The 21001-nt window shown below is 44.2% G+C and overlaps 1 protein-coding gene across 7 annotated transcripts in view; it reads right to left on the bottom strand.

Annotated features, from left to right (window-relative positions):
- PDE3B (phosphodiesterase 3B) overlaps window positions 1-19525 on the bottom strand; it is a 281272-nt gene extending 261747 nt beyond the window's left edge. For 3 of the 7 annotated variants that reach the window (XM_075928018.1, XM_075928022.1, XM_075928021.1), the window contains exons 1-2: window positions 17872-19525; window positions 10541-10579 (exon numbers count right to left, since the gene is read on the bottom strand). In XM_075928018.1, the coding sequence (XP_075784133.1) occupies window positions 10541-10579; window positions 17872-18834 (1002 nt within the window). In that variant the 5' untranslated portion in view covers window positions 18835-19525. The remainder of the gene's footprint in view (window positions 1-10540; window positions 10580-17871) is intronic. The other 4 variants (XM_075928019.1, XM_014575138.3, XM_006126297.4 and 1 more) reach the window with 4 other exon arrangements.
- Between the last annotated feature and the right edge of the window lie 1476 nt (window positions 19526-21001).

The raw sequence follows: 21001 nt of genomic DNA, 5'->3' as shown, positions 1-21001 counted from the left end.
GAGCAGTCATGGCTAGGTTTTTGAAAGCTCGTGGTTTTTTCACCTTTCCAATAAATGTGAGTTTTAGTTTGTGGTTACCAGTAGTGTTACTACAGGCTAGAATCGTCACTCTTTCTTTACTTCGTTTATACCCAGGAGCTGAAGCTTCAGCCCGGAAAGGTAGAGATTTTGAAGGCAGCATTTTATATTTTAAGCCTGTTTCATCCACTCACCTGATAATCCTTCATTGTCGATGAGACAATGAAATTTAGCTTTAAATTTCAGAAACCCTTCCTGATTTGCCGATAATTTTTTGCCACATATACTGAGCTGCCTTAACCCATATATATTTTTCCAGCGATCAAGCCAGCCTACACTAGCCGTGAAATCAGGTTCCCCTTCATTAAATTCCTTTTGGAAAATCAGAGCTTTCTCTTGCAGAATCGGGACTGTAATAGGCATGCCCTTATCTCTTTGCTGTGTGAACCATAATAACAAAGCTTCACTCACTTTCTCATATTCACATTTCTTCATAGTTTTTCTGTCCTTCAGTCCTTGTCTTGAGGCTTGATCAGAAAACCACTTTTCTAACTCACTTCTTTCCTCTTCCAGTCACCAACTGTAACTCGCCCCACACCGAGTTCGGATTAAATTTTTAGCATGGACTCGCCTGTGTCTAGTCTCTTTAAGACTTCAAGTTTTTGTTCAATGGAAAAAACCACTTTTTTTCCCTCTTTCACTTGCCACGTTCTTCAAACAATAAAATTATATTACAGTAAGGGGAACACATATTACAGTAAGGGGAACACACAATTTGAAAAATGAAACACAATCACAGCACAAACATAAATCACTATCGCAGAGGAACAAACGAAGCTACGACCATGGCGGCATGTGATGCATGGACGCATAAATAGCACGTCGAATGGCTATGTCGGATAAAGCGGAATGTTGGGTAAGCAAAGGTCGGATAATCAGGACTCTACTCTACATGGAATAGTTTCATCAAGCCAGGATGATACAGATCAGCTAAAGACTTAGTATATCACAGAATCAAACAATACTAGGACTGGAAAGGACCTCGAGGTCATCGAGTCCAGTCCCCTGCCCCCATGGCAGGACCAAATACTGTTTAGACCATCCCTGATAGACATTTATCTAACCTACTCTTCAATATCTCCAGAGATGGAGATTCCACAACCCCCCCGGGCAATTTATTCCAGTGTTTAACTACCCTGACAGTTAGGAACTTTTCCCTAATGTCCAACCTAAACCTCCCTTGCTGCAGTTTAAGCCCATTGCTTCTTGTTCTATCCTCAGAGGCCAAGATGAACAAGTTTTCTCCCTCCTCCTCATGACACCCTTTTAGATATCTGAAAACGGCTATCATGTCCCACCTCGATCTTCTCTTTTCTAAACTAAACAAACCCAATTCTTTCAGCCTTCCTTCATACGTCATGTTCTCTAGACCTTTAATCATTCTTGTTGCTCTTCTCTGGACCCTCTCCAATTTCTCCAACATCCTTCTTGAAATGCGGTGCCCAGAACTGGACACAATACTCCAACTGAGGCCTAACCAGCGCAGAGTAGAGCGGAAGAATGACTTCTCGTGTCTTGCTCACAACACACCTGTTAATGCATCCCAGAATCTTGTTTGCTTTCTTTGCCACAGCATCACACTGCTGACTCATATTCGGCTTGTGGTCCACTATAACCCATAGATCCCTTTCTGTCGTACTCCTTCCTAGGCAGTCACTTCCCATTCTGTATGTGTGCAACTGATTGTTCCTTCCTAACTGGAGCACTTTACATTTGTCTTTATTAAACTTCATCCTGTTTACCTCTGACCATTGCTCCAATTTGTCCAGATCATTTTCAATTATGACCCTATCCTCCAAAGCAGTTGCAACCCCTCCCAGGTTGGTATCATCTGTAAACATAATAAGCGTACTTTCTATGCCAATATCTAAATCATTGATGAAGATATTGAACAGAGCCGATCCCAAAACAGACCCCTGCGGAACCCCACTTGTTATATCTTTCCAGAAGGATTGTGAACCATTAATAACTACTCTCTGGGTATGGGTATCCAGCCAGTTATGCACCCACCTTATAGTAGCCCCATCTAAGTTGTATTTACCTAGTTTATTGATAAGACTGTCTAGTGAGACGGTGTGAAACGCCATACCTAACGTCTAGGTATGCCACATCCCCCGCTTCGCCCTTATCCACAAGACTCGTTATCCTATCAAGGAAAGCTATCAGATTGGTTTGACATGATTTGTTCTTTACAAATCCATGCTGGCTGTTCCCTATCACTTTGCCACCTTCAAAGTGTTTACAGATGATTTCCTTAATTACTTGCTCCATTATCTTCCCTGGCACAGAAGTTAAACTAACTGGTCTGTAGTTTCCTGGGTTGTTCTTATTTCCCTTTTTATAAACGGGCACTATATTTGCCTTTTTCCAGTCTTCTGGAATCTCTCCTGTCTCCCATGATTTTCCAAAGATGATAGTTAGAGGCTCAGATACCTCCTCTATCAGCTCCTTGAGTATTCTAGGATGCATTTCATCAGGCCCTGGTGACTTGCAGGCATCTACCTTTTCTAGGTGATTTTTAACTTCTTTTTTTTTATTTTATCTTCTAAACCTACCCCCTTCCCACTAGCATCCACTATATTAGGCATATCTTCAGACTTCTCGGTGAGGACCAAAACAAAGAAGTCATTAAGCACATCTGCCATTTCCAAGTTTCCTGTTACGGTTTCTCCCTCCTCACTGACCAGTGGCCTACCCTGTCCTTGGTCTTCCTCTTGCTTCTAATGTATTTATAAAAAGTCTTCTTGTTTCCCTTTATTCCTGTAGCTAGTTTGGGCTCATTTTGTGTGTTTGCCTTTCTAATCTTGCCCCTGCATTCTTGTGTTGTTTGCCTGTATTTATCTTCTGTAATTTGTCCTAGTTTCCATTTTTATAGGACTCCTTTCTTATTTTTAGATCATGTAAGATCTTGTGGTTAAGCCAACGTGGTCTTTTGCCATATTTTCTATCTTTCCGATGCAGCGGAATAGCTTGCTTTTGGGCCCTTAATAATGTCCCTTTGAAAAACTGCCAACTCTTCTCAGCTGTTTTTCCCCTTAGTCTTGATTCCCATGGGACCTTACCTATCAGCTCTCTGAGCTTACCAAAATCCGCCTTCCCAAAATCCATTGTCTCTATTTTATTGTTCTCTCTTCTACCCTTCCTTAGAATTGTGAACTCTATGATTTCATGATCACTTTCACCCAAGCTGCCTTCCACTTTCAAATTCTCAACCAGTTCCTCCCTATTTGTTAGGATCAAATCTAGAACAGCTTTCCCCCAGTAGCTTTTTCAACCTTCTGAAATAAAAAGTTGTCTCCAATGCAGTCCAAGAACTTATTGGATAGTCTGTGCTCCACTGTGTTATTTTCCCAACATGTATCTGGATAGCTGAAGTCCCCCAATACCACCAAATCTTGGGCTTTGGATGATATTGTTAGTTGTTCAAAAAAAGCCTCATCCACTTCTTCCACCTGGGTAGGTGGCCTGTAGTAGACTCCTAGCATGACATCACCCTTGTTTTTTAATCCCTTTTTAGCGTAACCCAGAGACTCTCAACACTTGTGTGTCCTATGTGCATCTCCACCTCACTCCAAGTGTGTTCATTTTTCATATATAAGGCAACACCTCCTCCCTTTTTTCCCCTGTCCATCCTTCCTGAGCAAGCTGTACCCTTCTATACAGACATTCCAATCGTGTGTATTATCCCACTTAGTTTCTGTTACGCCAACAATGTCATAATTGTACTTGTTTACTAGCACTTCCAGTTCTTCCTGCTTATTACCATACTTCTCTCATTTGTATATAGGCATCCAAGACACTGATTTGACCTTGCCTCCCAGTTTTGCCCTGACCCTCCTTTCTCTCTGCCATTATAGCCCACGCTCCCTCCCATTTCCAACCCATCTCCCAGGTCTCCATGTTCTCCACTTACCTGTGGGCTTTGCTCACCTGTCCCCGTTGAACCTAGTTTAAAGCCCTCCTCACTAGGTTAGCCAGTCTGTGTCCAATGACTATGATGGCTATGAAAGTGTACCCCCGAAATTCTGAGATTCTCAGGAAGCTGGACTAGGACCAAGTTAATCTGAGGAATGACCAAAGGTATGCAAGTTCTTCAGTGGGCACCAAGGAGCTCCTCTGAAAACCAGTATATTAAAAAAGCCATTGGAATAGGGATGTAAGCTACTGCTTGAGTAAGCTACTGCTTTGAAAGCCTAGGCTTATTGGGTAGTCGAGTCACTACAGGCAGTCCCCGGGTTATGTACAAGATAGGGACTATAGGTTTGTTCTTAAGTTGAATTTGTATGTAAGTCGGAACTGGCTCCAGATTCAGCCGCTGCTGAAACTGATCAGCGGCTGACTACAAGAAGCCCTAGACAGAGTTGCTCTGCCCCCAGCTTCCTGGAATCAGCCGCTGATCAGTTTCAACAGCGGCTGAATCTGGACTCCTGGGACAGAACAGCTGGGGCACTGCCGGGTAGGTCCCCGCAGGACGAAGCCGGCAGCACCCCAGCTGCTCTACCCCAGGCGTCCCACAACAAAAGTCTGGTCTGCTGGCGGGGGGGTGCACTAGCTGCGCTCCCCTCCCCCCCCCCCCCCAGCAGACCAGGGAGACCCGAGCAAAGCTGCAGAGGCGCAGAGGTCCCGCCGCCTCTGCGGCTTTGCTCCTGTCTCCCTGCTGTGCTGGGGGAGTCCCCCCCAGCACAGCAGGGAGACCTGAGCAAAGCCACCCAGGCAGCGGGACCCCACCGCCCGTGCGGCTTTGCTCCTTTGCCCCGGAGGGAGATAGGAGCAAAGGAGCAAAGCCGCACAGGCAGCGGGGTCCCGCCACCTGTGCGGCTTTGCTCGGGTCTCTCTGCTGTGCTGGGGAGTCCCCCCCAGCACACCAAAGAGACCCGGAGCAGCTTTTCTTGCCCCGGAGGATGCGGTGGCGGGACCGCTGTGCTCTGGGCGGTCCCGCCGCCCGCGAGCTCTGGGGCGAGAAAAGCCCCGTTCGTAAGTGCGGATCCGACATAAGTTGGATCCGCGTAAGTCAGGGACTGCCTGTACTTGACTACTCGCTGTATCAGAGGCAGCAAGAGGGGACAAGCAGGAACTGGTGCTGGGAGGAGCTGCCTTAAAAGCCAGTTCCCCCCCAACACCGTTCCCCCCCAACACCCTCAGTGTACAGGGTGTGGAGCCCGCACAAGCCAGGACTGCTCAATCCAGCTCCTGGAGCTACCCTCACTGTGGCTCTGCGGAGTGCCTCCCCTTATTGACTAATTATGTAGTTGATACAAATTGTATCGACCCCACCATTAGCCAAATACCCGCTCCTTAACATCCTAATATTGGACCACTGAAGTATTCAGGACCTATCTTGTATGAACAGGATACCACCAATAATATTAAGCAGGTAGTGCTTAAGATGACAATCACAATTCCAATCAGCTTCATGAAAATTCAATACAAATCTGTATTTTCCTATCTTGAAAACTCTTGAATAAAACCCAAGCATCCTTCATCCTCTCACACTAGAGACAATTAATTCCATAAAAATGAAGTTTACAACTCTGTTCCAGAAAATGCCAAGGGATAACCTCTGGACTTTCAGTGGATGGGAATTATGAATCTATTACCATGAGGATGCTCTGTTCTCTCCCTGAAGCATGCAGGGTCACCAGCCACTGCAAACACTTCAGAAAGGGAAGCAGATCCAACAAGACAATCTACGAAGAGGTGCAGGCCTGAAAGAGTGGTAGGAATTAGATTATTGAGTCTAAATGTTAGTCAGAACACTGAAATAAAATTTGGAATTTTGCCCAAAAGCTTTGCAACAGGGAAGTCTAGCTGACCCTTACTGCCACTATGAAAGCAGATAAAAGTGAAGGGCTAATCTCACTGGCAAGTACAGGGGTTGAGCAAAGCATCCTCCCATCCCTGCCCCTTCTGCATTAGGCAAGCCATCAGGCAGAGTGGAAAATGCCTTAATCCCCTAAATTGTCAAGAAAAAGCTAGACACAATCTTGCCTTTCATAACCAAAAAAAAAAAAAAAAGGCTGGACAAAAAAAAAAGTAGATGAGAATTACTCTCAGACTAGAACAATTGTTTTACAACCCCATAAGTGTACTAAATTAATTCCAGAACAGGCTTTCGCCCAGAAAAGTTTACAGTCTGAAGAACATATCCCTCAAACAAACATGTATAGGTAGACCCTTACGCAGAGTCGAGCCAGAGCCGTAACTAAGGTTTTCTGTGCCTGGGGCAAGCTACTGAACTGCGCCTCCCCTCCCCGCCCCTGCCCAAAAAAGAGAGAAAATTCTTAATCTTCTGTATTAATTTTATTCATTGCACATGTTAATTGCACATATATTGAGACTGCAAATAGATGATAGTGGATATAAATGAAATAATATTTTAACTTTCTAATTTTTAATTTTGCGCCCCTAAACTTACTGTGCCCAGGGCGAGGACCCCACTTACCCCACCCTTATTACAGCTCTGAGTAGAGCAGATATGCCTCCGAGTAGTCTCTCACATCAGTTGTTTTCCAGCATTGGGCCCTATATGATTAACAGACGAATTACATTTATTTTAGTATAACACAAGAACAGGAAGGGCGAAGCAGGGTATTGGTCAGTGGTGAGTAACCTGTGGCCCACCTCCACCTGCAGCCCACAGACCCCCTGCCTGTCTCCCCTCTCTCACAAATCAGCTGTTTGCAATGTTCCAGCTCTGAGAGGGAGGCGGAAGAGCAGTGTGGTGCATGAAAATGCCTCAATCATGTTAACATTACAGTGCAGTGTTTTGATGGTTTGCGTGTCCTACTGGAGTCAGATGTCAGCTCCCACAATGACTATTTCTTCCAAAACTGGAGCAGGCTTTTAAGATACTCTGGGTTGAAAAAATTATCCTTAGACAGCAACCCAGAGTAAGGATAATTTTTTCACTAGAACCTAAATACTTAGAAGCCTCAGAACTTGTCTAAGTGGGAAACTTTTATTCAAGTATATTAATGCCTTTTTTCAGTTTAGCTTTTAAGAAAATGAAAAACCTACTCTTATCCACACAGGAAGTTATTCCCAGTATACCTATACTGGTTTAAATATTACCTGTTATCCTTACAAAACTTTAACAAGTAGACAAGGCCTAAGTTCCACTGAAAGTCAATGAAACTTAGGAGTCCAAGTCACTTAGATACTTCTATACCAAGTCACTTAGGGTATATCTACACTATCCTCCTAGTTCGAACTAGGAGGGTAATGTAGGCATACCGCACTTGCAAATAAAGCCCGGGATTTGAATTTCCCGGGCTTCATTTGCATAAGGGGGGAGCCGCCATTTTTAAATCCCCGCTGGTTCGAACCCCGTGCAGCATGGCTACACGGGGCTCGAACTAGGTAGTTCGGACTAGGTTCCTATTCCGAACTACCGTTACTCCTCGTGAAACGAGGTGTAGTGGTAGTTCGGAATAGGCACCCTAGTCCGAACTACCTAGTTCGAGCCCCGTGTAGCCGCGCTGCACGGGGTTCGAACCAGCGGGGATTTAAAAATGGCGGCTCCCCGCTTATGCAAATGAAGCCCGGGAAATTCAAATCCCGGGCTTCATTTGCAAGTTCGGTATGCATACATTACCCCCCTAGTTCGAACTAGGGGGGTAGTGTAGACATACCCTTAGATACTTCTATATGGAGGATGGATAGGCGAGTGTGTGGCTGTGAAATTGGTAGGGGTACCAGCAGAGGGAAGTTTCGTAACTTCACATACACCTCTGCAGACTGTCCTTGCATTAGATGCTGTCACCTTGAGAAAGAAGCATCTTGTTCAAAATGGCAATAGACAAAACCAGGAAAATATGCAGCACTGCAATTTATCAGGATGGTCCATTTCTCCTCCCTCTTCCAGATCCCTCAAACTAGAGAAGAAGGAAACACTAGTTATATGGGCAGCCCCAAGAAGGCTGCACTACTTTGCAGTGTGCATGTCAAAACAGAAAAATATCTCTGGTTTAAGTTTTCTTTTATTACACCTGCATATCAGGTACAAAGTACACTGCAAAATAAACTTTTGCGGTAATTGATTTGAGTGCAAAGAGTTAACACCTCCGAGGATACGTCTACACAGCAGCGCTGAAGTCGAATTAAGCTATGTAACTTGAGCTACACCAATTGCACAGCTTAAGTCAAAAGAGTTTAATTTGGTTTTTGGCACTGTCTACATAGCAGAAAGTCAAAGGAAGACTGCTCTTCCTTTGAATTCCCTTACTCCTCATAAAATGAAGGTTACAGGAGTTGGAGTAAGAAGTCCTCCAGCTTGCCAATATTTCAAAATAATAGCCTGCAGTATAGACATGCTCTTTGTTACTTGGAATAACGTTAGTTATTCCAAAATAACGCTGCTGTGTAGACATAGCCTGAGGGAATTTAAAATACCTTGCAATCTCTCTATATTTTGGCATGCCTCCGTAGTCTGATTTTTGGCTATTTACCACGTGAAGTTTAGTCCTACATAAAATATCAGCACATTGTTACAGCTGTTACCCAAAATGTATTTTTTACTGCTCTTTCTTCTTTCTGTACCTGTCACTACAATAAACATGCCCACCATGTAATGGGATTGAGGGTTTTAACCCCTGTGGTGCCAACATCTTCAATGGAGACAGTAAGGGAGGGCCACTTTGAATCCATACGGGAAGAAAAAGTGATTAGCAAGAACCTCAGAAAGAGAATGGGGGGGGGGTAAACGGTCATGGAATTTGAGAAAAGGAAATAAAAGCTCAATAACTGTAAGTCTTCAGTACAGAAGATAATCTGAGCAAGGTTTAGAGAGGGAGTATTAAATATGAAGACAAAGAAACCAGTAGCTCACCTCAACATGGAAGACCCCTCCAAAATTGTTTGAATTGCCTTATAAAGTTCTTTTGTACTACAGCACTCAATACTTACTGGCAGTCTAGAGCAGTGTTTCTCAACCTGTGGCACGAGTACTCGGGGGGGGAAATGTCAACACAATTGAAATTGGGGTAAAACTGAATTTTTGTTATAAGTTTTACATAGTGCTTTATTATTTTTGTACATTTTACACCCAAAAATTTCATCGCCTGCCTGGCTACAATTAAGCTGTTAAAACAAATGTGTTGCAATGGTAGAAAAAAAATTGTGTGTCTGAAAACTGTAGGTTCTGGGGTACTTATTTTTTTTAAAGGGTATTTAATTTAAAAAGGTTGAGAAACACTGGTCTAATTCTCCCTTCCACTGCAATTTCAGGCTGACTCCTAGGTACAGCAGTTCCAGACCCTGCCCCATCTGGCATTGGTCAGCTGAAAAGAGGGGCAGGACACACCTATCCCAACATCCACGGTGGGAAAAGAGGCGTTTGGTGGTGTACCCGAGCCCTGGCCCCCAGAGCCACCGTCACGTGGGCAGCAGTGCAGCATTAGGTGAGGGGAGCAGGGCAGGTACTGGGAGCTCCAAGGGTGGGGCTAATGCTGGGGGGGCTCTGGAGGCTGAGCTGGTAGTGGGGAAGAGGGGGACTATGGGGGCAGGGCTGCCACTGAGGGGTTTTGGGGATGGAGCTAAATATTGGGGTCAGGTACTAGGGAGTTGGTTGCAGTGGGGCTCTGGAAACAGGAGTCTGGTAGTGGGAGGCCTGGCACTGAGGCACCTGGGATGGGGAGCTTGCATTGGGGGGCTCTGAGGGTTTGCGGCTGGCACAGGAGGTTGGGTGCAGGGGACTCTGGGGTCAGTAGCTGGTGCTTGGAGGTAGTGGAGGAGTGGGGAACTATAGAGGATAGGGCTGGCACTGAGGGCTCTCGGGGCTTGGCTTTTGGCAGACCAGCAATGTTTTATTTGCATATTCATCATTTACACAATGAACATCCAAATATACAAATAGAACGTTACCAGTTCACCAAAAGTTTGTGAATGGGTTCTCTGGTCCCCACTATCAAAAAGGCTGGAAACCACTGATTTAATTGATTAACCTATTGAAGTGGGATCTGGGCTGGGGTTACGCCAACCCGGCTGGTGCAGCTCCCAGATCATGGGGCTCCTGCTCCCAGCCCCAGCGTTGTGGCTCTCGTTGGCTCCTGGTTTCCAGTCCCCACTGGAGCAACCCTTACCCGCAGCAAACCCAGGTTCCCCGCCACCAGACAATGCTCTGTACGCGTGAGCACGCCCTGCCTGCAACAGGCTTTCTGCAGGACTAGAGCAGCCACCGGTTACCGGTTAACTGGAACCAGTAAGCATTACCCATTTAGGGCAATACATACCAGTTTACCAGTTAACCTTTTAATATCCCTACTTCACAATCAATTCTCATCCTACCTATGATTTCTCATTCGTTATTAAGCCATCAGTGCTTGCTTCTGATTTAACTACAATTACTATCTCCACCAACCATTTATTAAATTTTCAAAGGAGTACCTCTGTGCTTTCTCCCATGCTCTCTCACACATTTGGGAAATAGACCCTGTAAACAACCACAAAATACATCATTACCCACCTTCAAATCACTCCTTAAAATTCTCCTCTGGTCTGAAGTCTACAAAAAAAATTGTCAATGGTTAGGGATGCTGGAACACTGAGACCACTGCCTATCATACTGACCAATACCGTCTCATAGTTTTCTTGTACTCCCTTTTTGGTCTTTCTGTACCCATCTTATTGTCTTTTGTCTTATATGTATGTTGTGAGCTCTTTAAAGGTAAGAACAATTTTCACAATGCACCAAGCACAATGGATTCCTGGTCCATGACTAGGGTTCTTAAGCACAATTATATACATTATGTAATAATATTACTATTAATATAAGGAAATATATAAGATTAAGACAGAGCCCACCTTAAGAAGCTTGACATTTAAATCAGACATTGAAAGCGAAAGATAAGTAAATAGGGGTATCCTATAATGGAGGAATACAGTAGTGATTGACATATAAAATATTTATTTTATGTTAGTCTCACAAATGTTCTTTTCTCTTTAATATATTAATGTTCATAGTTGTGAGAGCAAAGCTGAGATTAGAACTGGAAGACTAACCAAGAAGTAGTGTGATCTGAGAATTTTTAAAAGACAGTGAGCTCAAATGGCACTATGAGGCAGCATGGGAAGAGGAGGAGCCATTCTGAGAGCATGACAGGCAAGCAAAGTTTAGAGAAATGGGTCCTAGTGCGAAGGCATCTGCTAAAGCTCAGACGCCTGCAGACTTCAAAGTTGAGGAAGTGTATAAATGTAAGAAAAAGAACTGGAAATAAATGCTATATTATAAATACACATTACATTATTTGACCAAACAACAACAGCGAAGAGTAGATGAGCTTCATCTCATTATTTTGTTTTATTGTATATCCATTTAAATATTATCTTTAACTATCTTTAAGTCAGTTTTGTTATATTAAGATCAAGTGGCGAAAATGAGAAATAATGAAATGGGTTGCTTAAGCAAAGGGACATATGTGAACACTTCTTTTACTGGTTGGAGTAGACCGGGGTAGGCAATAATTTTTGATGGGGGACCACTCCAAGAATTTGGAAAATGGTCGAGGGCCACACTCTCCCATGATATTAATGGAGGAGGTGCAGGGTCTGGGATGGAGGTTGGGTGCAGAAAGGAGCGTGGGGTAAGTGATTGGGGTCCAAAGCGCCATTTTGGGAGGGCAAAGGGGGGCAGAAGCCGTGCGCGCCGGGATGCAGCTAGTTTTTCATCCCATTTCCCAGATGCAAAAGAAAATGGGTAAGTGCTTGCATTTCGTGCATGCCTCACACCTGGCTAGTGAGCTCCCTTCACCAGCCAAGCATGAGAGGCATGCATGAAATACAAGCTCTTTCCCCTCACTTCCTTAGAGTCTGGAGAATGGGATGAAGAGTAAGCCATGTAATGGAGCACACAGCTGCTGCCCCCCTTACCCTTCTGAAATGGCACCCTTGATTGGGGTGCAGGAAGGAGTATGGGGTCTGGGAAGGAGTTTCGGTGAAAGAGGTGGTTGTGATTTGAGGCACTGGATTGGAGTGAAGGGGGTTGAATTGTGACCTAGGGCAGGGAATTGGGGTACAGGAGGGGGTGCAGGGAATTGGGGTTCAAAGATTTGGATCGTGAGCTACGGCAGGTGGGGATTGATCTGGGGCTGGGGATTGGGGTGCCAGATCTGGGAGGGCATATGCGTGCAGGAGTGGGGCAGAGGATTTGGGTATGTGGAGTAGGGGGCACAGGGATAGCGAAGGGAGGGGCTAGGGTGCCAGAGGCAGGCTCTGGCTAGGAGACTTACCAGCCAGCAGCCCCGCAGTTTCTCGGGCATGCAGATAAGAAGCCTGTCCCACCCCTGCACAGACTGCAGCCATGTACTTTGTGAATAACTACGAGCACTGGAGGGGAGGGCGGGTGGTGCTTCATGACTGCCTGTTATTGGCCAGAAACCAACCAATGGGCGGGCCAGATATGGCTCACCGGCCGTATTTTGCCCAGACCTGGAGTAGTGTGCGCATTGTACCCTCTAACCTCATATTTTAAAATACTGCTTTTAACTTCCTTTTATATGTACAAAAGACAATTTAAGAAACAGAGAGCCCTTGTTAGTGACAGTTGCACAAATAGTTTTTGTATGATTACACCTGCTTGGTCTGTCATTGCAATCATTTTAAAATAGGGATAATTTTAAAAAGCCAGACTCTAAAATGTGTACCAAATCGTTTAATTATAATAAATAATTGAGTGGCATTTAACAAAGTTCTGGGCTTTGACTGATTTTAGTGTTTTAATTTTTTAAACATGTACTATATATATATATATATATATATATATATATATATATATATATACACACACACACCCTACTCAAAGAGCTTACAAGATAAATAAGTAAGTCAGAAAAATATCCAGGTATGTTTATGCCTACTTTAGAAATAGGAAACAGCATAGAGACTAAGGCCTCAGTGAAACAAGGTGTTCACATACAAGTAATCCTATTAACTTCATGTTACCTATCTATTTAAACTTGTATTGGGACGAGTTGTCTGAAATCACACAGAATGTCTATGGAATTTAACTCAGATCTCCAGGCCAGTGTTTTAACCACATGATCATCTTTCATCTAAGTAGAAGAGGGTAAAATGAAAATAATTGCTTGGATGAAACATGCTAAGCTTCCTGCACATCTAAACAAGTCAAATAGCCAGGGAAAATTAGCTTTGTTTTTTGGGCATTTATTATTTCAGTCACACCCCTAACCCAGACATAAAAATGGGAGGAAAGGAATTTTTTTCTGCAAGGGTGTGCCTAAACTATACCCCTCTGTCGGCAGAGGGATGTAAATTAGACGTATCGAAAGTGCAAATGAAGCCGGGATTTAAATATCCCACACTTCATTTGCATAATGGAGGCCGCCACTTTTTTTGAAATGGGGCTTTTAAAAAAATGGCAGTTTAGACAGGTCATTTTCGATAGAAACGCCCTGTTTAGAAAGATCCTGTACTCATTTTTTGTACAGGATCTTTCGAAAAGGGATATTCTGTCGAAAATGCCCCGTCTAAACTGCCGTTGTTTTTCAAAAAGCCCCATTTTGAAAAAAACCAGCAGCCTCCTTTATGCAAGTGAAGCACAGGATATTTAAATCCCGGCTTTATTTGCACTTTCAATACATCTAATTTACATCCCTCTGCCAACAGAGGGATGTAGTTTAGACGAAGCCCAAGACACTATCTTCCACCCAGTAGATCTTGTTTACTCAGTGAGCCCAGTCACATCCCATACAGATATCTTGAATAGCAAATATATTTCTTCCTAATATATAGATTAAAGACAAGCAACAGCATATTATAGCCAGAGGTGAAAGTAAGCCAGTGCGCTCTTGTGTGGCACTCTGGCAAGAAGTTGGCCAGTGGGCTGGGGCACTCAGCTGCAGTGGGAAGGATAGAGAGCTCCCAACCCCCAGCTTCCTGCAGACTGCCACACTCAGAAGCAGGCAGCAAGGCAGGTTAAAGAGGCTGGTTAGAGGGGCTGGCTGAGGACACTCCCCGCTCTGGGACTGCACCAGCCCAAAGCCCCTCCTTGCCACCATTTCAGAGGATCACAATCAGGTCCTTGTTGCTTTTCCTGCTTCCTGTGATTAGGAAAAGAGGAAAAAGTGCAGAGCCTGCTGCGTTCCTCCTCTGCCCCTCCCCTATGTCACCATGAGCGAGACATTTAGGGTATTTTCACCCCTGATTATAGCACTTTTCAGGACAATAAGCCACATAAACATATTGGATATTTACAAGATTTATAATACTGTCCACTACTATTGAGGGTGTCAACTCTGAATTCCTCATGTTCCACAGATCTCAACAAGAGCTGGAATATATTAATACTATATTCAGGCAACCAGTCCCTTTAACATTCATGAGAGTGGTCCTGTAAAGAATTGTAAGATCAGCCCTTCTTTGGGACTGATATTACTCCCATAAAGGACAAGATAAAACTCCCTTTGACTTCAGTGAGAGTAGAACTACACTACCAGATTAATATCACGAGGGCAGGAACTGTTTTGATTGCTTGTTCTGTAAATATTTTTTATCACACTAAACAAGAAATAATGAATGTAATGCTGGTTTCAAGATGAACACAGAAGTAGTTACATGAAGTGCACATTTTTAAATGTTTAATTTATTTCAATGAAGGTTAGAAAAACTAACATGTTCAGAGCTTGAAATGTTTGAAAAAGCTGTGCTTATTTGAAACTTAGACTTAAAATTAACCATGTAGCTACCCTTTTGCGGATTTGAATTTATTTTTATAACCAAGTTTAAGTTTTGTGTTTTCTAAAAATAAACCTTTTCAGTATAGCGTATTTTAAATTAGGAAAACAAGTACATGAGTTGTCAGCTTTTCAGAATTGAATTGTTAGCGGAGTTTACAATAGATGCAGGAGACAAAAAGCTGTAGAATAGGATATCTAGAGACAGCATGGATATTCATTGTCAAATGGCAAAAGCATATGCAATTTTAAAGCGCATTTTAGCAGTTTAGTTCCCATACTTGAACAAAATAGACCCTGATCCTGCAGACATTTACTACATGGGTTACTCAAGTTAGCAAGAATTTACAGAATCAGATTCATAGGGCCTGTTCCAGCTTCCAGTGCAGCCAGAGACTCTCAAAATGATCTCTGTTGGAGAAGAACATACACAAGAAGCTGTTTCTCCATCCCGCAACGTACACAGACCTCTTCCCTAGTTTTAGATTTGCCTACTACTGGAAAGAGAAACAGAATATGAACTCAATACAATTATTTTCTCGTAGGATTTTACCAATTAATTAGAACACAAGTTGTCAGACAACTATTCACTATTTTTTCCAGACTCTGTCAACTCTTTGCAGTTTTACTTTCCTTTACTTTCCTGAAACGTATATAATTTCAGTATATTACATTAATATTCTTACAAAACACATCACCATAGTAACTTAGCCCTCTCAAGACTACTAAAGCACATTCATACCATTGTGGGTTTATACTACATTCTTTGTATTCCTCTGAACTTTTTAAACACTACTCATACGTATTAATGTAAATTAACTACTTGAAAATGTTAATATTGCAAAAATGTATATTATTGATTTTTATTAATAAACACAATTCTTTAAGAGACAATGATATTCCAAAAATAAGTTTACATTTTAATTCAATTTTTTACTTCTGTTTCAATAATGGCTCTGTTGCAAAAACATTCAAATAAGCATACAGTGTTTTTTAAATTTCAGATAAAATCTCAAAGTATTGATTTTTTTTTTAAAGTGAATGCATTTGACATTTTATTAACTTTGCAAGGACCATCTTCTCTGAGTCAAATGCAAAGTAAGAAATTTCACTGCTTTGTCTTTACTCCAGCATTGATAAAAATACACTTCCACCTGTATAGTATTTCTAAATCAAAGTACTCCAAATGTATGAAAGATATCTGTTAATAACTATTTACTTAATGAAAAAGATTTACCATAAAGCATAATCTACTCCTTAAAAATATAGGAAAGTAAAGGGCTACAATATACTGCTCTTATTTACTTTTCTGGAAATGGAAAACATCAAAATCTGAATACCTATGAGCAATTATACTGTTTACCAACACCCATGACTTCAACATTTGTTAAACATTCAGTGTATTTTACTAAGGTTGATATTTATCATGGTTTTCAAACACTACATATCTAGTTTGGCTCAAAGTTTACAGAAACTTCTAGAAAGTCAGCTGAATACCTAAGGCAGTATTTGCCAAACTACATTAAAACTAATATACTTTGCCATCTATAAAAAAAATTCAAAAACTTATTAGCATATTGTATGCTTCCTATACTGCAGATATTCCTGTGGACACAGAAGCTACTCAACTGAAGTCAAGTACTACATTTACTATTTAACTAGAACAAAAAAGAGGGTTGAACAAGAAAACTACATTATATTCCTTATATATTTGAAAGGTATGACACAGGTATGAAATCCTCATTCACATTATGAATATTACCAATTTACAGCTTAAAACTGCCTACATAAAACTGTTTCTAAAACATTTAATTTGAACTTTAAATGAACCTATTACATTGATAAAGAACCTCAAAATGTGAACATATTTCTAAACCGACTAATGATGTATTCCTCTGCAATGTAAATGTCCAAGTCAAGGATTTCTCTCAGCTTGGCTCATCTTTCCCTGCTTGGCTTCAGACTCACCTAATAAATTACAGTAGGGGAGGGAGCTCTGGGAAACAATTGCACCAGATGCATTAGGAAATACACACGAATGCAAAACTAGACAAGCTTAGTTTATTTGGAGCCTCTGAATCTCAGATGCAGCAATAGACGGAATTTTCTGTAACAATGTTTTCTTGTCTTATAAGCCAGGCTTCGTTTATGGGTTTATTTAAAAAAAAACTTGTATTCTTCGTTCTTTGACGGGATGATTTTCCACTTCAAGCAGCCCCGGGCCAATTCCATCAGCAGCATAACCCAGTGTTCCTAGAGTTCACGTGTAATTTCCAAGATACAAACAGACTCAACTCCCACACGGAGCTTGCAGTAAAGATTTACACTGCACAGAGTTTTGCCCAAAGTAGAAAAGAGCAAGACTTGCCTTAAAGAAAAACACCTGAACGTTTTATGCATCCTTCCAGACTTGATTCAACAGTTCTCTAACCTTGGTTCCTAATTTAGTTGAGAAGCAACTACATTAACTTAGTAGAAAGAGAGACATTCACCATGTACAGAAAAATGTCAACTAGTTGGAAGTAATATCTTCAAAAGTCTGATTTTTCCCCGGTACTTGAAGTCACACCAGCTCAAAGAAGGTGGAAAGAAACAAACTGCTGTGCAACTGGAAAGTTTCGTTCGTAGTCTCTCAGAAGGCGAAACAGCGGCTTAGTGCTTTAAAATGCCAGTCAAAACTATTATTAATTATACTCATAATAATGTCATCTGATACCTAAAAGGGTCGTGCTTAAGGTTATCTTTACACAAGTAAGGTCTGCCAACCTCATACACATACACAATGTGCAAGCCCTTGTACGCTGCAGGGAATAACTGAGTCGAATTACAAATTCAATGTTAAGGGATGCACAGAAGAATGATCTCCCACAAACGCAGAGATGAACCAATATGCGCCCAACGCCTTATTTCTCCACTTATTACCGCTAAGGAAATCTTGACACTGCCCTCCTGCAAACACGTGCCAGTATCTAATGGGAGCGCGCGCACTTACACAAAGTTAGACACTTGCACTGGTTCCTCTCTGAAAGTTTTTAAGCTTGCTTTCCTCTCCCCCTTCCCCACCAGCGCTACATTCCCCCGCCCCGCTCAGTTCTGGGAGACCTACCTGTTCTCTGGAAATACAAGGCAACGAAGGTCTCCTGGACATTTTGCCACTACCGTAGTAGCTGGCTGGCGTTTCTCCTAAGGACACACAGCTAGACCTCCTCCTGGGTCTGATCACAGGCACTTTCTCCTCCACGCAGGGGAGCCGCGCGTGGTGATGCTGGGGCTGCTCTCCACGGCTCTGAGCAGTGAAGATGCCGCGCTGCCAAGCCAGCAGTGCCAGGAGGCAGCCGGCCATCCCGACCGAGCCGGCCAGCAGCGGTCTGAGGGTTGGGGGCAGCGAGCTGAGGCTAGTGAGCGAGACCAGCCAGACCAGGCTGGAGAAGACCAAGACCAGGAGGCTTCGGCGGAGCTTGAGGGTGCTCTGCAGCAGGGTCAGCGCCGCCACCGAGCCCAGCACGGTCAGCAGCCTGCCCGCCACCATCTGCAGCTCGGCGGGGCCCTGCGGCGAGTCCCGGGGCCCTTCCGCGGATAACAGCCACTGCAGCGCCACGATGTCCCCCGAGTAACAGCAGAGGGGCAGAGCCAGCAGCCACCAGAGGCTGGTGCCGCCGCCGGGCTCCTCGCGCTTGGCCCGGGCCAGGTAGCAGGTGAGGAAGAAGAAGGCACAGGCGATGCTGAAGAGGGGGCTGAGGCAGTGGGACAGTCCTAGCAGGGTGCGCAGCGCCGGGGGGTTGCCCCTGCCGTAGGAGAGCAGGAGCGAGAGGACAAAGGCGGCCAGGGCGCCCAGGCTGAGCAGAGCCCGGGACGAGGTGGCGGGGAGCAGGAGCAGGGAGAGGAAGCCCCGCGGCGGGTCCTGCCTGAGGGGAGTCACGCAGCCCTTCACGTAGCCGTTCCTCAGGCTCTCCGGCCCGCTGCCGTGGCGAGCCAGCGGAGCAGCCACCCCACCGCCGTCCTTCGGCGGCGGCTGGGAGAGTTTGCTGGGTCCGTGGTGGGAGGCGGCGGCTTCTCTCTCTTCCCTCATGGTGGTCTGGCGGGAGCAGGGTCTAGTCAACTCCTTCGCCCGCTGCCCGGCGCTGCCTCCCTCATCTCCGCCGGGGGAAAACTCTCGGGTCCGTCGCGGGCTCCTTTCCCTTACTGAGCGCCGGAGTCCGGAGCATGGTGGGTAACGAAGGGAAAAGCGAGAGAAGGTAAAAGTCTCTCCGAGTCGGATCGGCTATGCAGGGACTCGCTGTCGCCTCCCCGCGCCCGCCGGCTGCAAGGGCGCCTGGCAGAACCCCAGAGCGGGAGGGGGAACGGGACGGAGCCCTCCAGCTGCAGCTGCACACGGCGTGCGCGGAAGCGGCGGCACGCGCCGAAAGAGCGGTTGGAGTTTAACGGCCGCCGCACAGTAGCGGTCGCTGGCCTGCTGGGCCGAGGAAACAGGAGCACAGCTCGCGCGCAGCCCCACGTTCGGCCAGCTCCTGTGCGATGGATGGGGGGGGGAATCGAGTGCGTGAGGCCCCGGGGGGCGTGGTTACAGCGCCTAGCGGGCAGCCCCTCACTACAGCCGTGGACTCCCTTCCCCCCACTCAGTAACTCCCAACTCTGGCACCGGCCGTGTGCGCGGCTCCTAACTCGGCCTCAGACTGGGCCCCTGCCTGCTGATCCCATGGTCCGGGATCCCCCCGCTGACAGAGTCAGTTATTACCCGTGCCCCCTGGGCTGCGGGAAGTTCGCGCCCTTATAAGATCTAGGCGGAATACTCAGCCAGCCACTGTTGGCCCCGCCGCGTCTGGAGCGAAGTGGGCCGAGGGGCCCAGTTTTACTCTTCTTGCTTTTGAACATTATCTTCTCTCCCGCCTCTGCTTGCGTGCCGCACTCCCAGCAGGACCTGGAGGTGTTTCTAGTCTTTTAACACCCTCAACGGGTGGGTTTTTGGGGGGGGCGGGAAGGGTTGGGTTTGGTTTGGTTTGGTTTTTTGCCCCATTCAGATTTTTGCAGAGGTAGTGGGAAAGTAGTACGCAGTTGCTTTAAAATCTACGGGCTCTCGGAAATAGCGGGCATCCATATAAAGAGAATTAGATGCTTTTCCTCCTTTTAACTGTCACCAGCGTGTTCTTATAGAAAAGTAGTTTGGCTTAGACTTTCCCTTGGGTTTTTTTTCGGGTTTGTCATAATGTTTACATATATCTATACAGGTCAGACTGAACTGTTACACCTGCCTGGAAGAGCCACAATACACAGTTTGCTTAATTATTTACTTTTAAAAATTTCATATTTCCCCATCACTACTGTAGTACCTAGAAGCCACAAACAATAACTGCTTGAGGTATCTATAATCACTTTTCTTTTCCACTTAATGCCAAACATCCTCTGAGCAAACTGCCCGTGATAATTGTGGTCTGGGATCTTTTGAGTTCTTTTTTAGATGACTGTGAAACTTTTCTATAACCTTCAGTAATTTAGCTATGGTAATATTTTATAATTAAACACTATAACAGTAAGGACTTGGATTCTGTATCTTATGTGAGTAATTTTTTTTACCTCATCCTGGAAGCATTTACACATGTGCTTAGCTTTACACCCATTTAACTCCCATTGGTTGTACTATGGCCCTAATCCTATAATTGGAGCTTTGCACAAACACAGAGATCTGACCAGATGTAATAACTAGCAAAATCAGGGCCTTGGTGGTACTTACGGGTAGGAGAAAAGGGATTTTTTTAAATAAACAATTATGACTCAACTCAGTCTTTAATGGTATTATGTTTTCTTAATTTTGGGGAAATCACTTTGACTTAAATATATATTCAGCAAAGTGTGCAGTCAGAAGTATTCATAGTATAGGTCTATAGATTACATGCCTTTTAAAAATATTGATATTATAGTTAAGTCATAGATGTGTGCCTCTGAGTGAAAGTTACCGGTATGTACATTATCTTGCAAATTAAATTCTTGGAAATGGAAAGGACAGATTTAGGGCCCAGTACCAACTGACTTACTTACATGACTAGTCCTTCTGAAGTGAATGGAATCATTAATTGCTTTTAGGGCAAGATTAAGTATTTGGCAACTAAAAAGTACCGGCAGGCATCTACTGGAATTTTCAAAAGCACAAGGGCAGATTACTAAATACTTTTAAAATTTTGTCTTGTCTACACACAGAAGTTGTGCCAATTTAGCTCCATTCATTAAATCAGTGTGATGTA

The sequence above is a fragment of the Pelodiscus sinensis genome, chromosome 4, assembly GCF_049634645.1.
Source record: "Pelodiscus sinensis isolate JC-2024 chromosome 4, ASM4963464v1, whole genome shotgun sequence".
In the NCBI taxonomy this organism is placed as follows: Eukaryota; Metazoa; Chordata; order Testudines; family Trionychidae; genus Pelodiscus; species Pelodiscus sinensis.
The sequence above is the reverse complement of the archived record's forward strand: the minus strand, read 5'-3'. Positions and strand labels throughout refer to the sequence as shown.